General features: G+C 37.6%; 1 protein-coding gene across 4 annotated transcripts; it reads left to right on the top strand.

Moving 5' to 3' along the window:
• Nucleotides 1-150: 150 nt before the first annotated feature.
• hnrnpc (heterogeneous nuclear ribonucleoprotein C) lies at nt 151-13,560 on the top strand. 4 transcript variants are annotated; one of them, XM_048185405.1, is made up of 10 exons: nt 151-304; nt 2,241-2,274; nt 3,864-3,908; nt 5,616-5,752; nt 8,257-8,329; nt 8,433-8,480; nt 8,648-8,808; nt 11,487-11,600; nt 11,769-11,887; nt 11,966-13,560. In XM_048185405.1, exons 3-10 carry the CDS (start codon nt 3,904-3,906, stop codon nt 12,065-12,067), a joined length of 759 nt encoding a protein of 252 aa, XP_048041362.1. In that variant the 5' UTR covers nt 151-304; nt 2,241-2,274; nt 3,864-3,903; the 3' UTR covers nt 12,068-13,560. The 4 variants fall into 4 exon arrangements, with proteins under 4 accessions (XP_048041362.1, XP_048041358.1, XP_048041360.1 ...); XM_048185401.1 differs by having other exon boundaries at nt 152-304; nt 5,616-5,881; XM_048185402.1 differs by lacking the exon at nt 2,241-2,274 and having other exon boundaries at nt 158-304; nt 5,616-5,881.
• Nucleotides 13,561-16,036: the final 2,476 nt, after the last annotated feature.

The following is a 16,036-nucleotide window of genomic DNA, read 5'->3' on the forward strand; positions in this document are numbered from 1 at the left end:
CAATCGAACGTGCACTTTAAAAACAAAAAAAAGAAGAAAAAAAAAGAAAAGAAAAGAAACGCGTACAAAAGAAGGACGCGTAAATCCACCAATCGATGTCATCTGTTTCTTCGGCGCGTTGAAATGCAGCCAATGAGATTAGAAGATATGTAGAGCGGGGCGGGGCTTATTTTCAGTGCGCATTTGCTCGACGCCATTTCGTGCACTCGTCTGTTGGTCGGTGTCTACTGAACGAGCTGGTACGGACTGTATCCACAAAACAGTACAGCACCGAATTTTAATCATTTTTAGTCTTAAACTCCCGGTGAGTATTTTGATTCGAGAGATTTTTTGTCACTTTTTATTTTTGACTTTGAACTATCTTTGGAGAATTTTTGTGTTTTTATTTTTAATGCATTTTTCTGGTCATTTTCTGCTTGGCTTTGGTGGCGTACATTTTGTGATGCCGTGGTAGAGCAGTGAAAAAAACATATATGCTTTGAGAGGATCGCACCATTTTATTTTTATTTTTCAAAGTAGGAGTTATTTTTCACCCCATTTTTTTTGCAGGACTACTGCTAGAGCAGCTGGTTTATTTGATTTTTGAAGTTATTGTGGAGGAAATTTCTCATGGACCGGTGGTTGTGTTTTCAAGATGGGGTCGTTTTTCCCTCCATGTCCGGGATTCAGAATATAAACGCGTTTTAATTCAATTTTTAAGATGACAGACTGTTTTCCCCAACATGAGTAGACTATTTTTATTCAGCTGTAGACATTTGGACTGAGCATGTCCTTTTTAATACGGTTATTTGGGCGTTATTTTTGCTCCTATTTTTGAGGGTCGTTGCTTTCCGAAGCGTTCCAGTCGGAATCGTGTCAATTGAATTTTCAGGCGACGTTTTTGCAGGTTTTGAATTTTCAGCACTTTTAATGGACTGAGAAAACACGTTTTCTGTCTCATGCAATAATCTATGACAACGCATGGACCATTTAACACTTTTTACATTTGCATCCCTGGTCTATGCGAAATCATGTAAACGGTCAATCTTTCCATTAAAAGTACATCAATAATGTTGAATTGAGCTGGTTGCATTACTATGAAATAAATGTTTGAAGAAAGCCCAGTGGGCCAAGAACAGTATTATTGCCTTCGCTCATGTGCTCAACTGCCCCATGCTGCATTCAAGTGGATATTACATCATGTTTGTGTGTAATCCAAGAGTTTAGCCCATGATGAAGCTCTTATAGTTGTCTTGTAGAATGTCTTGATGATATGAAAATGCCCCCCCCCCCCCCCAAAAAAAACAAAAACAAACACCACACACCTATAAGACTTGAACAAAATTTTCCATGCAGTATCACATTTTAAAGTGGTTTAATTTTGCTGTCTTCTTTCTGTGCTTGATATAGATTATACAAGTATTTCTTTTGTTTTCGTTAAAAGGTCTTGTATGAGAATGTGGAGTGCACCAAATCATATTCCCCACACAATTCCCCACTAGGCACACATCAGCATCATACTCCAGCTAAAACCTGTCAAGACCAGTTTGTGGTTTTGTTTTTATCTATAAATTAGGTGTAGATCAGGGGTTCCTAAACATGAGAATCATACACACCCCAACATATTGGGTATGTATAACCCACCATTTTCATTACATATAGTACATTTTATGATTTCAGTGTTTTATGATTACTCTTAGGAATATTTTGTACAATCATAATTTTTTTATAGAAAAAAAACTTGCTTTTAATTATAGAATGTGGGGCGAGGGAGGAATTATAAGCATATTGTAACTGAATCAGTTTCTCTGCTTTTACAAGTGTTGAAATGTGACTGTCATTACCATTTTAATCTACAAAGCTACAAAAGACAGCATCACTATGGCTGTGAACAGTGTTGTTTAATGAAATGGGATTGATGCAGTGTTGTCGCATTGCAATGCTCTTATTTTAGTTTGACTGAATTAGATTTTTCACTGAACTTAACGCTTTGGGAAACCCTGGTCTATACTAAGCACCACATGCTGATGATGTCTTTGTATACAAAATACACATTCTGCTTTTTAAAGTCATGGAGGTCACACTTTCATTATCAAGTCTACATTTTACACCAAATTTGTCATGAAGACTTCAGGTCTGTCAGCCCAGTGCACTCAATTAGTTGTAAAAAAACAAAACAAAAAAATCCCTTCTTTAGTGAGTTAAAAGGGACACATCTCAGATGTTCAATTCTGATTTTATTCATTTTGCTTTTTTTGTAGTTTTTGAGCCAGCTTTTTTGACCCACGTCAATCCGTAAGTTGGTTTTACTTTTATTCTCCACTTCCGCACCAATCTTCCTGAAAAGTGTGCAGACTAGACTCCCGTTTGTTGTGTGTAGCCTTTACTTGCTTTCGTCACCTTTTAGAGTTAAAAATACTTTATAAATAGTGTATAGACTTGTGCATTATGTTGTTTATTTAGTGCAATTAGAGAAATGTTCATAGTCTGAATTTGCTTAGCAAACAGGCTAGCAGAACACTTAAGTCAAAGACACACTATATTTTTCTGAGCCGCTCCTTGAGAGAATCCCAACATTTGATGCTGAGGTCTTATTTTTGAATTGGTGGTGTACTATAGAGGACAATTACAAGTTTACATCTCCTTGTTCTTCATTTCATGCCATTCAAACACATTTTCTGCTTTTCCCCAACCCATAAAGTTGAATTCAAGTGCAAAGATGAGTCTTCAGCATGTTGGCTGCCGTGACAGATTGCTGTAGACAAATTTGTAGAACATTGTGGTACAATATCTAAATTTCACATTTAATATTCATTGATATTCCCATGAACTTTCATTCAAATTATTCTAAAATACCCACATTTACACCATTGAATCTTCATTTTGCAGGGGTGAAAACAATGTTAACTGTAATATAATTTGGTCTTGAGTCTTGACATTATAGAGTAATGCTGTGCAATTGAAATATTTATACATTAAAATTGTCTTAATTAATCCAAATACCCACCTTTATACCACTGGGAAAAGAATGTTGTTTTTAGCACATTTTAGTGTTGACTTTATAAAGTAATGCTGTACAATTTAATATTGAGACATTGGAATAGCCTTCATTTTCAAATTATGTGAGGAAAGACAAGGGAGCATTTCTACACTAAGATTATTGTGCAACTTTTTTACCAATTATAGAAACTTAGAGGTCCTAATTTCCCCAAATTCATGTTTATTTTCCTACTACTTTATCTATCATGGAGCCTGAGGAGATTTTGCGTTTTTAATTTGCTCAGACCTCCGACTTGCTTTATAATTGGCCTTAAACTTTCACCTCTATAATACTGAGATTTCCTACAGACACACAGATATTCATTCATCTCTTTTTGTTCAGTGGGCTGTAATACAGATTAATGGTGTGTCTGAAGCTGTGCCGAGGGCATCACTTGATAGGCCTTTTTAATCTCCCTTGGTGGCAGTTTTTTTTTTCTTTTTTCATTAGTGCAGGATTTAATGCGTCGTTTCATCACGTGGCTAAGAAACGTCACTCTATTTGACACTTTTTGACATTTCTCCCCTAAATTAAAAGGGATTTAGTTTGGGATCATGTGACATTGAGTGGGTTTAAATAACATTATGGTGACATGGCTGTTCTGTTTCACTTGGGATATCTGGATATCATTTTCTTTGCCTCAAGTTTTGTATACCAACCACTGGGTGGCAGCAGCCAAACACTAGTCTGCGTGTTTGACCTTGGGAAAGTGTTAAAATTGATGTGACATCTGTTAAAGTGCGGTGGGTTACATCACCCACCCACACAATACGACCTTCACCCACAATGCACTGCTGAGCAGCAGCTCAATGGTGTCCAATAACGACCCTCTTCTCTCCAACAGAATCAGGCAGACAGACGACTCGACCTGAATTACAGACAGAATGGAGTGAGTTTTGAATATTCAACCCCCAACATCCCCCTCAGCACACTTAAATATCTCAATGTTCACGTTATGTGGCGATCTAAGCATCCAAAGATATTTCCAAACAACAGCACACTGCCAAAACACTGCCCAGTCCAACTCAAACATACCAGTTTACCGCTCATGTGTTGGAAGCACAGAAAATGATCCGCACACATAGTGTCACAGTACTTCACAAACCAGATACATTTTGAGTGCATTTCCACTCATTTTACTCTTCATCAAACGCATAAACAAAGCAAAGTGATACTACAACACCTATACTTTAACTTGATAGCAGCTGATGATTGGTTTCACATCTGTATTTTTAGTTTGTAAGCGATATTTCAGCAGCCCATACATCACATTACCCATCCAGTCCTGGTGTGTGCAGATATGAACACCGTCGCCCAACAAAATGCATAAACTACAATGTACACGCCCTTCTAGTTGATGTGTGAATCTTCTGATTTCAAATGTATATCCAAGCACATTATAGTACAGGAAAACTTCATATATGACTGCTGTGGCTCTGATTTTAAACATACTAGATATAACTTAAGCAAATAATGTGAGTTATGAAGCTTAAACACTTCATCTTGATTGATACAAACTGTGTATATATATATATATATATATATATATATATATATATATATATATATATATATCTTGAAAATGATTGTTCTTACCCCAAATGTCTTGTTTTCGGGTAATGTTCATAATAATGGACTAATTGAAAATGTGTATGTATAGATCTGGACTGTAATCTTCATGTGGTTCTTTTTAAATCTGTAAGAATGAATTTAAAGTCAACATGAAACCAAAATGGACCCCATTTACTCAATAATACATGTTTCTTGTGTTTTTTTGTTTTTTTTGTTTTTGTTTTTTTAAGCGATTCGTAAGTGCATGTTATTATAGAAGTAAAATGGGTTGTGAATGCTGTTTCATGTTGACTTGCACACTATATTTCCAGAACCGGTCTCACTAGATAGTTTCCATCCACATTTTTTTTATATGAATTATGCAGATATTGTGTTAAAAAAGTGCTGAATGTGCATACAATCTTAAAATATGCATAAAAAAGTAAAGTATGCACTCAGTTGAATTTTTGTATCCGATAAAAAGACATGCGCATGAACTTACTGAAACGCATCTATATACTTAATGCGCAACAACAGACTCCGCCTCAACGGGTCATGTGATTGGGTAACTGGACTAATCAGCAGACAAATTGCATCGCACAGCATCTCAAATGTTGTTTTAGTCATTCTGAAATGCCTGAGCTAAAGTCTGTCACAAATATGATTTGGTGTAATTATTTCCCAGAACTGTCTCACACAGTTGAGTTCCCAAACATCAGGCATCTGAACACAAGATAATATGACAGCGCTTGATTGTGCAAATTCATTTATTGTGCAGGAAAAAAGCCAAAGGCTTCCCCAGTTGCAGCAGCTTACTTTTTATTATTGTTACTTTGTATATGTTTCCTGCGAAGTGGTGAATTTGTTCTCTTGAACACATGGGATGAAAGTATATTATGCAGTAGTCCAATTTTTCCAGTTAAATTTGCTACTTTGGATGGAAACAGCTACTGAGGCCGGTAGTGTTATCGACAAGCTGATTTCTCATTTTTCTTTCCTGTCTTTGTCAATCTTGTGCACCCCTTCCATTCCTCTTTTTGCTCAGTCATTCCCCCACAACCAGCAGCCTGATGGCCAGTAACGTCACCAACAAGACGGATCCGCGTTCGCTGAACTCCCGGGTCTTCATCGGGAACCTCAACACCATGCTAGTGACCAAGGCTGATGTGGAAGCCATCTTCAGTAAGTACGGGAAGATCGTGGGCTGCTCCGTGCACAAAGGCTTCGCGTTCGTCCAGTACGCCAACGAGAGGAACGCCAGATCGGCGGTTGCTGGTGAAGATGGGAGGATGATCGTTGGACAGGTGCTCGGTAAGTAGAGTGACGTCCCACTGTGAAGATGTCATTAGCTATGTTTCCATCCACCTATTTTTATACGCATTTTGGAATACTGCTTAAAAAAAATGCTGGATGGAAACGCCAAGATGCGCATAAATTGTAAAAATGCGCATACAAAACTTATGCGTTCAACTGAGTTGGATAAATTTATGCGATACAAAAACATGCATATAAACTATTATGGAAACACTTTTACTGAATAAATTCATTGATGCGCATCAAAAAAGACATGTGACTTTGTGATGGGACGGCACAACTGGACCAACCAGCGGACCGATCTCGTTGCACAGCATCTGAAATGCTGTTATGGTCATTCTGTAGTACCTAGGCAAAGTCTGTCATTAAAGTGGTTCGGTGTAATTCCTTTCCAGAAGCGCCTCGCACGATTGCGTTCACAAACACCAGGCGTTTGTGTTTCCTCTGCACGCTCTGAGGGCGGCACAAGTAATTTATTATATACTAAAATTATAATATATAGTGGCTTCTACTGCAGCAACTTATATTTTTCTGATATTTAGTGCCAGTTTATCAGGAAGGTGACGATTTTGTTCGACTCACTGGATGGAAACGGTGCAGTTGTTGGAATATTGCAAATGTTTTATGCGATATTCCAAACTGCGCACAAGTTAAATTTGCATTTGCATTTGGATGGAAACATGGCTATAATGTTATTGTAGAACAGCTTGCCAAATTCACATTTAAAAGACATTTCAAGTCAGCAACTAATCTGACATAAACTGAATCATAAAAGTGTATATTTTAGATTGGACCAGCCAATGCGCATGTGCGTGAGTCTCAGGACTGTTTCTATAGCAGCTGGAGCTTCTGAAGGCAGCTGCAGTGATGCGATGACTTGACAATTGGTGATTGGCTCTTTTAATTTGAAGGCGGGACTTATTACGCCATATTGTGAATAGTACTTTCTCTCATTTGTAGTAATATGAAAGAAACATCTTGGTGTGTATATATTCAGTCTTTAGGAAATCTCACAGTAATTTCCACTGAAAATCAAAAGAATATTATACTGTTACACACTCGTTTTCTTTCTCAACTGTTTACGTTCACTTGAGACATAACCGACTGTTTCACAAGGATACTTGCCGATACGATCTTTATCAACAAAGTAAACAACACTGCATAGTATCACTGTATAAATTAAATATAGATTAATCCTATTAAATATACAAAATTTTCTAACTGTTTGTTCACTTAAGACATAACCAGCGTTGTTTAAGCGAATTCTCGCCAGGCATTTTGACACATTTCTGTATGTATTTCACCATTTAGGCGCAAACTGAAGCTCAGTTAAAGGGTTAGTTCACCCAAAAATGAAATTAATGTAATTTATTTCTCACCCTCATGTTGTTCTACACCTGTAAGACCTTCGTTCATCTTCGGAACACAAATTAAGATATTGTTGATGAAATCCGATGGCTCAGTGAGATAAACGAAGGTCTTACGGGTGTAGAACAACAAGAGGGTGAGTAATAAATGACGTTTTTGGGTGAACTAACCCTTTAAAGTTCACTTTTCTTGTCCATGTTCCACTTCCATCTCGGAGCGTGCGCACAAAAAGCCATTTGGGGAACAATATATCTTTCGCAGTTTAATGTAGACTGTATTTTATGGCAATCGCTGATCTAGCTGATTTGGATGTTAAGTTTGGGCTTTTAGAGTGGAACGAAATGCACTAAAATCGCACAGCCCTAGTTTCTAGCTGTTGGTGCTGTAGGGTTGCTGTCGTTGCAGTGTCTCTGCAGTTGTCCTTTTCAGACACCTGGTAGAACTACCAGACCGGTATATGTAGCGAAGCAATTTTAGCTGCGCATAGAAAAATAGTCTTGCAAGCTTTGCGTCATCTGATTGGCTCTTCAGATCGGCCTTTGTAGAGGCCACCCATCAAACTATATAAAGTTATTATCAGCTGATAACGATCGGTGCCGGATCAATCAGAGCACCCTTAAAAATGATTAAATTATGTTAAGTAATATTGTCACAATGCAAAAATCTTAATGGCTCTGGAATAGGCTTTATGCATGCAAAATTTGTTTAATTGAGATTGAAGCTATGGAAAAGCATATTTTACAATAGCAGTAGTAAACAAAATTATAATCCCTCTTATTTATTTATTTTTTTTAAATATTATTTTGCAAAGTCTAACCAATAATGCATAAAACATAATTATTGCAAAAGTCACGTAAACCTCTGTGGTGATTGCTCCTATAAGCCCCTCATAATTACATTTACATTCATTCATTTAGCAGATGCTCTCATCCAAAGTGACTTGTCTCATGACCACTAGGCTACATGTCAGTTTATTTGAATATTCAATCTTTCTACTTTTTTAGATATTAATCTGGCTGGTGAGCCAAAACCTCATCGGTCAAAGACTATTAAACGCTCTGCAGGAGATATGTACAGGTTTGCATTTTATATTACTATTCTGTTCTATATAGTTATATAATTGAATTATAATCGTATGTAGAAGTATTTTCCCCTTTTAATTCTTTGCCTTCTCCCACAGTTCTTCATTTGATCTGGACTATGACTTTCAGAGGGATTACTATGACAGGTGAGGGCTTGCTATTGAAAAATTCACTCGCGTTTAAAATGATCAAACGGTTTGCAAAGAGCTTTTTTATTATTCATTAAAGGCTTTTAATGTCTGTCTGAACTCGGATTTGACGGACTGCGCGATTCCCGGAACGTGTGTGTTAATCTGAGTGCTTGTGTTTTCAGGATGTACTCGTACCCGTCACGCGTTCCCCCGCCCCCTCCTCCCCCGCTGTCGCGAGCTGTGATCCCGTCCAAGCGCGCGCGTGTGAGCGTGAGTGGTGGCGGCAGCCGTAGGACCAAGAGCAGCTTCTCCTCCAAGAGCAGCCAGCGCACCTCCCGCACCAGTGAGAGCTTTCTCATGCTGTATTATCCATTTTACTCTCCCCTCTCTATTTCTCAGGGTTCCTATGCAGTTTGGATTTTATTTGAGGAATATTCAGGTCTGGATAAGTATGGGAAAACATTTGTGTTTCCAGACTATTGCCTCTATTCAGTTAAAATATAAAATTAAGAATTTCTAAGAAAATAAATTAATGTGTTTAGAGTGTTATAAGAGTGTTTTCATTGCAAAAGTTTAGTGATCCTTTAGTGGTTGTTGAACACAATTGATTAAATTCAAGGCGCACATTTTCATTACGCAAAGCTTTTTGTCTTTTACCTTAAGCGTGTCTCTTTTGAACTTTACTAATCGAATGTGCGTGTGCCACTCACACCAGTAACAGATTAAGGAGCAAATGATTATTTAAATCAGACCCTACCACGATCAAACTATGATATCAGTATCAAACCGATGTATCAGGTGAATATATGCAGGTTATAATGCGTTTTAGGTTTCTTCTCTTTATTTTTAGTTCATCTTATAACTTTGAGAAAACTAATGAAAAAAAAGTGAGATAAGAATATCTACATATGACTGTAATATATACCAAATATAATGCTGAAAATAATGCTGTATGAACCATTTGTTAAATATGGTTAAAAATCTACAGAGGTCTGTAAATTTTAGTCTGGAAAAGTATGGAATTTTGAAATGGAAAACGTATAGGAACCCTGATTCCTTGTTCTAATTGAAATCCATTTTCTATGTTCATTACTACAATGTGTGTGTGTACAAAAGGGAAGTCGCACATAATCTTCATTTAGGCTGCATTTATTTGATTAAAAAGTAACATTGTGAATAGGGATGTAACACAGAAGGCAATTTGGGGTCACGGTTGGGTACGATTTCGGTAGAATAACGAATAACAATTTCATGAGGAATAAGGCATTAATATCTGCTTTATAAGTACTAATAAACAGCCAATATCCTGGTAATATGCATGCTAATAAGCAACTAGTTAATAGTGTAGGTCACTGGTCGGCAATAGGCGGCCCAGCAATAATATCTGGCCCGCGCCCGCGCCCGCAGCCAGATTATTTTCATAGCGGCTGGTTCTGAAATAGATCTGTCTGGAGAGCACAGTTCATAGTTGCATAGCAATAACAGACGCCACAGGAGAGCAAGCGCTTTGGAAAGGAAAGAGGCACGGCCGCGCTTTCCGCAAGATTTTAGACGCGACATGTGAACAGCCCCTAATATTATATTCTTTGCAAACAGCTACAACTTCGTTGCAGATAAGACACACCGGCTTTGCGTTCACAAAACTAGGTAGGATGAACGCATAGTTGTCTTTCCGCCCTATTTTCGCTGTCAACTTTCCTCTTTAGACTCTTAGACTCTCACCAGCTAGCTTAAATGTTAACATCTCACTCTGCACACGACATAATAGTGTACCTCCAGCATGCACACAATTTAAAAAAATGCAGTTTAGTGCGTGTGGATGCCAAGGAATAATTCTGAGTGTAAAAGTAGGCTAGGTCAAATAATTAGGGTGAATTCATGGTGATTGGGACACTTTTTGCCATTGAGATGACTAGGAAAAGTGACCCCAATCAACCTGAATTTACCCCATTACAATAAGTTAGGCTCCATATTGTGTAACAAGCCAATTAAAATGATACACATTTATTATTCAAAGAGGAAATAAAACATAGTTAGTTTAGAGCATGACTCAAACATGCCATTAATGGGCTTATTCAAGTCTCCTTTGACTATGTTCTGACCCACCATCTAGTGGCACAATTTTTTTTGGCCCGATGCCAAACTTAATTGCCGATCCCTGGTGTAGATCATAGTCATAGGTCAATTTTTTTTTTTGCAGGGCTGATAAAAACAAAAGGTATTTGGTCACAATCAGCTACAAAACTGAAAAGCATCTTGTTATAAAAGTACAGAAAAAAATAGAATAATGAAAAATAAAATTTGTTCATTAGGAGTGTTACAATCTGCTCCACTTTAACTATATTTAAAAAACAAAGCTTAAGCTTTATTTTATTTTTTTGCGTTCTGCTCCATTTTCAAAGCATTCTCCTTTGTCCACGAGTGCAGAAAGACTCATTCGACGCATGTTCACTCTCTAGTGGACTTTGTTTTCAAACACTCAAGTCTTGCGCTGTTTTTCTGCTCTTTTTCCTGTGGCAGTTGGCAAACAGCATAGTATTACTGCGCACGCCCCCTTCTGGACTGGAGTGTGGATCTCCCACAACTGACTGTTTTCGTCGTACGGTTCGGGACGAGTACATGTACCGTTACACCCCTAATTGTGAATAATGATTACAGTTTTTAAAATAACTGTTTCCTGTGTGAATGTACTGTAAAATGTAATTTATTCCTGAGATGCAAAGCTGAATTTTCAGCATCATTATTCCAGTCTTAAGTGTCACGTGATCCTTCAGAAATCATTCTAATATGATGATTTGCATCAGCTTTGCATAACAGGAATAAATTACATTTTACAATATATTCACATAGAAAACAGCTATAATAATTTTTCACAATATTAGTTTTTACTATATTTTTAATCAAATAAATACAGCCTTGGTGAGCAGAAGAGACTTTTCAGAAAACATTTAGGAAATCTTACTGACCACAAACAGTAGTGTACATTTGGGCTAATAAGCAACTGTATGTGTGCGTGTGTAGTGAGAGCTGATGATCTACAAACCATTAAGAAGGAACTGACTCAGATTAAACACAAAGTGGACTACCTGCTGGAGAGCCTTGAGCGCATGGAGAGAGACCACAGCAAGAAATCAGGTACATGCCACACAGATAAAACTATACCAACCAAAGCCAGTAAATCTAGTAATTTCTAATGACACTAAACTAGATTGCAGAAGACCTGTTTATATTTACAGTTCTGTTTGGTGGCACAAAAATGACCTCCTTTACACAATCACTGATTATTTCTGTGTGTGTGCACAGATGTGAAGGGTGCTAAACCAGAGGAGGTGTCACCCCAGCACTCCGGCGGGAAGAAAGAGCGCGAGAGCACAGAAATGAATGACTACGAGGATGAGGGAGACCTGCTGGAGGAAGAGGAGGTGAGAGAAAGAGAAACAACAGTGCGAGGAAATTATATCACCTTGCTCGTATTCACTCTACACATTTGATTTGTGCAGATCAAGAGTCGAGGAAGGGAGGATGATGAAGAGGAGGAAGAGGAGGGTGAGCAAGAGGAAGGAGAGGACGATGGAGACAGCGCCAACGGAGACCATTCTTAAACGCGACAGCCACGGACACACATGCATGCTCACCGTGAGACATAGAGTAGATCCTCTGACCCTTAATTCACAGTTAATGTTTTATTTCATAAGTCCAAAACGATAAGACACTGTGGATCATGATAACGAATCTCTGCTTGACAAATGACGTTTTTAGACTGATCAAATGCATGAAACCCTGATTACAACCACCTTACTGTGAGATCTCAGAATTCTTGCATTAAAAAAAAACAGCCAAATGGTAAGTTTTCTGCTTTAGAATTGATGCTTTTGGCTGTAGTGAAATCTCTCTAATTGTTGTGACGTTATTGCACAAGTTTGCAGTGAACTTACCATGTTAAGCTGTTTTAAGACTGGCGTTCTAAAAGCTTGAATGTGTTTGCATAAGATTTTGAGGAGGAACTGCTAAGCTAGATGTGTTTTGATTGGATTTTACCAAAACAGTTGGTTATAGGTTGTGCGTAGCTGAAGGTTAGCGCAAAAAAAACTAGTTTTGTTGAACAAACAGCTGACAAACCCTTTTTGTCAAAAAAAATAAATAATCAACGTCCTAAACAATTAATGTTAGTCTACTGGGTGGTTCAGTGGTTTAGTGATTGACAAATTGATAGGGCCAATCAGAATGCATCACATTTAGATACTGGAGATCTTAAAGAGACACTAATGTGCATTTTGTACCTTGTCAATTGGTTTGCACCAACCGTATTCTGCCAGTACAAACAAATTGGATTGTCAAGCCTTAAACAGTTGCTTTCCCACTTCAGACACATTCAGGTCCTTCTGTTTTGTTGTTTTTAAAGTTTTCAACCGCTGATAATAACGGTGGCTGGAGTTTGAGATCATTCACATTTTAAACCAGCCTGTGCAGAAAGAATCAAATACTCATGAATGTCTTTCTTCACCAGTGCTTTTGATGTTTCTTGTGGTTGTGAAACCCTTCTGTGCAGATCCTAAAAGCACTGTTCATTGTAGTCCTCTTCACCAACACATACTAGACAATTATTAGATTGGTTTGGCTTGTAACAGTCTCAGATGACTCTCAGAAGGAGTCTTGAAACTCTTGATGGACCCTGAACTAACTGAACTCATGCAGTAGGTGAAGTTGAGTTCATTCACATGTGTGTGTTGGTTCAAGCACAACAATGTTCCTTTAGGACTCATTTTGGGAGTAAATGTACTACTCGTCCTGACCAGTGGGTGGCAGTGTGGCCCAGTTCTGTTATTTAACCTCTCAGAAAAACTGTATGATTGATTGGACTGAACCTTTTTTATATTCCAAAAGGGGTTAGTGAGTGTGTGAGAATAAGTTTGGATTGTACAGTCAATGTAATTTTACCTATCAGTTTGTATTTGTGTTCAGTCAGTGACACTAAGAGGTGAGTTTGCTTCTGTTAAATACAAGATGTGTTTGTAGCTGTTTTTTCTTCATTTGTTCTGTTTGTCTTTTGTTTAGTCTGTGTATTAAGTTTCAATAAAACTACAAATGTTCATGACATGTTTGCAGTTATTGTAACTTATTAGATTAAATAAGACTGCTTTTTGTTTTCAAGTTGCAGAATATTTACAGTTGTGAAGTAGCTGTTTCCAAATTTTAGTTTTACCAATGCATTGTAACAGTGTTGCCAAGTACACAGTTTCCCCGCAGAATTTGGCTACTTTAACACCGCAGGTTGAAGCAACCCCAAATAACATATTTAACCCTTGGAATGCAAATTTTACCAGAGGAACCCTGCCAAAAAAACATGGATTTTCCCCCTGGAACACAATTTTTACTAGACATTTGGGTGGGTTTTGTTGTGAAAACCTGGCAACTCTGCCATGTAGTGACAAAATGCCATGTTTTTTTGTATGTAATTGCATACAGCCTTAGAACAAGTTGATATTTGAGAGGCATTTGATGAGACTGAATCACTTTAGGGAAACAATTTGCTTCATTTCAATGAACTAACTAAAAGAAACTGATTAATTTGATTCATTCAATAGCGTTCCCAGTAGACGCTGAACTTTATGTAATCTTTCTGGATGGTGATTACTGCTGTTCACCACTGATTTCTTTAGGGCTTTTTTTTCTTGTTTTATTAGATTTGGTGCAATTTTGTGTTTGTTGGTATTATCCCAAATGAAAGCGCATTGTTTTAAGGCCTGCAGCAAGCTACTTTCAGAAGAACCTGAGGCCCTGTTTACATCTGCTATTAAGATGTTTTGTTCGATCGGATCACAAGTGGACACTAAATACAGGTGTAAACGGTCTAAAACGTTTTGAGCAGCCAAAAACGCGCTCGACCGGATTGGAAGTCGGAAAACGGTACCAAGCAAAATGTTCTCTCACCATTCCTGATTTTTAACACTCAAAGTTTTCGCCATGGTCTATCAGAGCAGAAATGAAAGCTGCTCTCCTTTTTGTTTTTTGGTCGTCTGTTTATATGTAAATTGTGTGAGCTTATTCTGCCCATTAGATCAAAAGATCTGAAAAAGCCTATACATTTACCTGCCCATAGACTCTTCCCTCGAAGACATCATGACAGAAGTGGTTGAAATTGGACAAAAGAGATGGATTAAAACACCAGGTGTAAATGGGTATGTGTCTCCCTCGTCTACTTGTGATCCAATCGACCAAAATGCATCTTAATACCAGGTGTAAACAGGGCCCTGACTGTAGTTAAACTACTGTAAACTGAGTAGCGTGTAGCTCGGCTTTACAGTTTCAAAGCCTCTTCAGTGTTGCAGCTGGTTTTAGTTCTCCTTTGAGAACACTGTGAATGTATGCAATTGAATGTAGGTTTAAGACACATGTGAGTTGAATAATGAAGTTAAGACTAGGTATAGACAAGCACGTCTAGACTGGCCTGTTTTTTGTTTTTTTTGTTTGTTTTTTAGATGTTTTTTAGCCTTTCACCACCTTCTACATTCATCTCTCGATCTCTGTCACTGCAAAATTAGACGACCTGTTAAAACACAACCCAAACCACTCGAAACGCTTTCAGTTTAGGCCTCGGGAGCCTGTGAACCTGTTGACCCAAAATATTCCTGGATGATGTACAAACACAGTATCAGATGGATTACCATGGTATTTACATGGTACTCCAATGTTCTTTCATGAATACAAGCACTGATTGTATCTTTTGGATTTCTTGTTCTCCATCTCAAATTTTGCTAGTGTCGATTTTGTGGTCAGTCATAGTGGCACCAACTGTTCAAAGTTGGTTATGGTGATGGTTGACCATTGTTTAATATTTGCCATATTTACGCTGTTTTCAACCAATTCGCATATTGTATAAAGTGTGTCCAATCTTTAGGTCGTTTTTAGGCCAATTCTCAAATTAGACATTATTTACTTTCATAATGTTCTTTATTTTATATTTTATAACATTGAATTATTTGGTTTGGGCAGTTGTTGGGTGAATAATAAATGTATTCTTTTGGTTTCCGAAAATAAGAAAAATTAATTGAGGATGCCAAACAAGAAGTGAGGTTGTATCTCGATGCTGTTCAGTATTTGTCATTTCCACCCTTAGAGTTTGTGTGAACACAAATATTTTCAGCTCAAATCTATTCAACGTGTGTTTGAACCTGTAAATAATGAGTTCAGTTTCTTTAGTAGTTTTGTCTTCTTGTTTGACTTTATTTTTTTCTAAATTGCATCAAAGGATTTTTATGATCTGAGACCATAATGACAGAATGACATTTGATGGCAGGTCATTTAAATGAATTTGCATTTACACATTATTTTATGACCTTCTACCTGTTAGATCACAGCAAAATTGAGCAACGTGAAACAGACTCGTATGAAATGAACTTACAGTTCAATTTAATTAAATGGGGATTATTTCAAATGAATGAAATGACTCCATGTCATTCTCCTGGCGCTTTGGAAGCAGGCGAACACAGGAACAATCAAATGAATTGAATTTGTGACACATCTGCTCGATTTCAGATACAGCGAGGTCCAATGAAATGATGATGAAGAGA

Source organism: Megalobrama amblycephala, linkage group LG3 (genome assembly GCF_018812025.1).
Source record: "Megalobrama amblycephala isolate DHTTF-2021 linkage group LG3, ASM1881202v1, whole genome shotgun sequence".
Classification (NCBI taxonomy): domain Eukaryota; kingdom Metazoa; phylum Chordata; class Actinopteri; order Cypriniformes; family Xenocyprididae; genus Megalobrama; species Megalobrama amblycephala.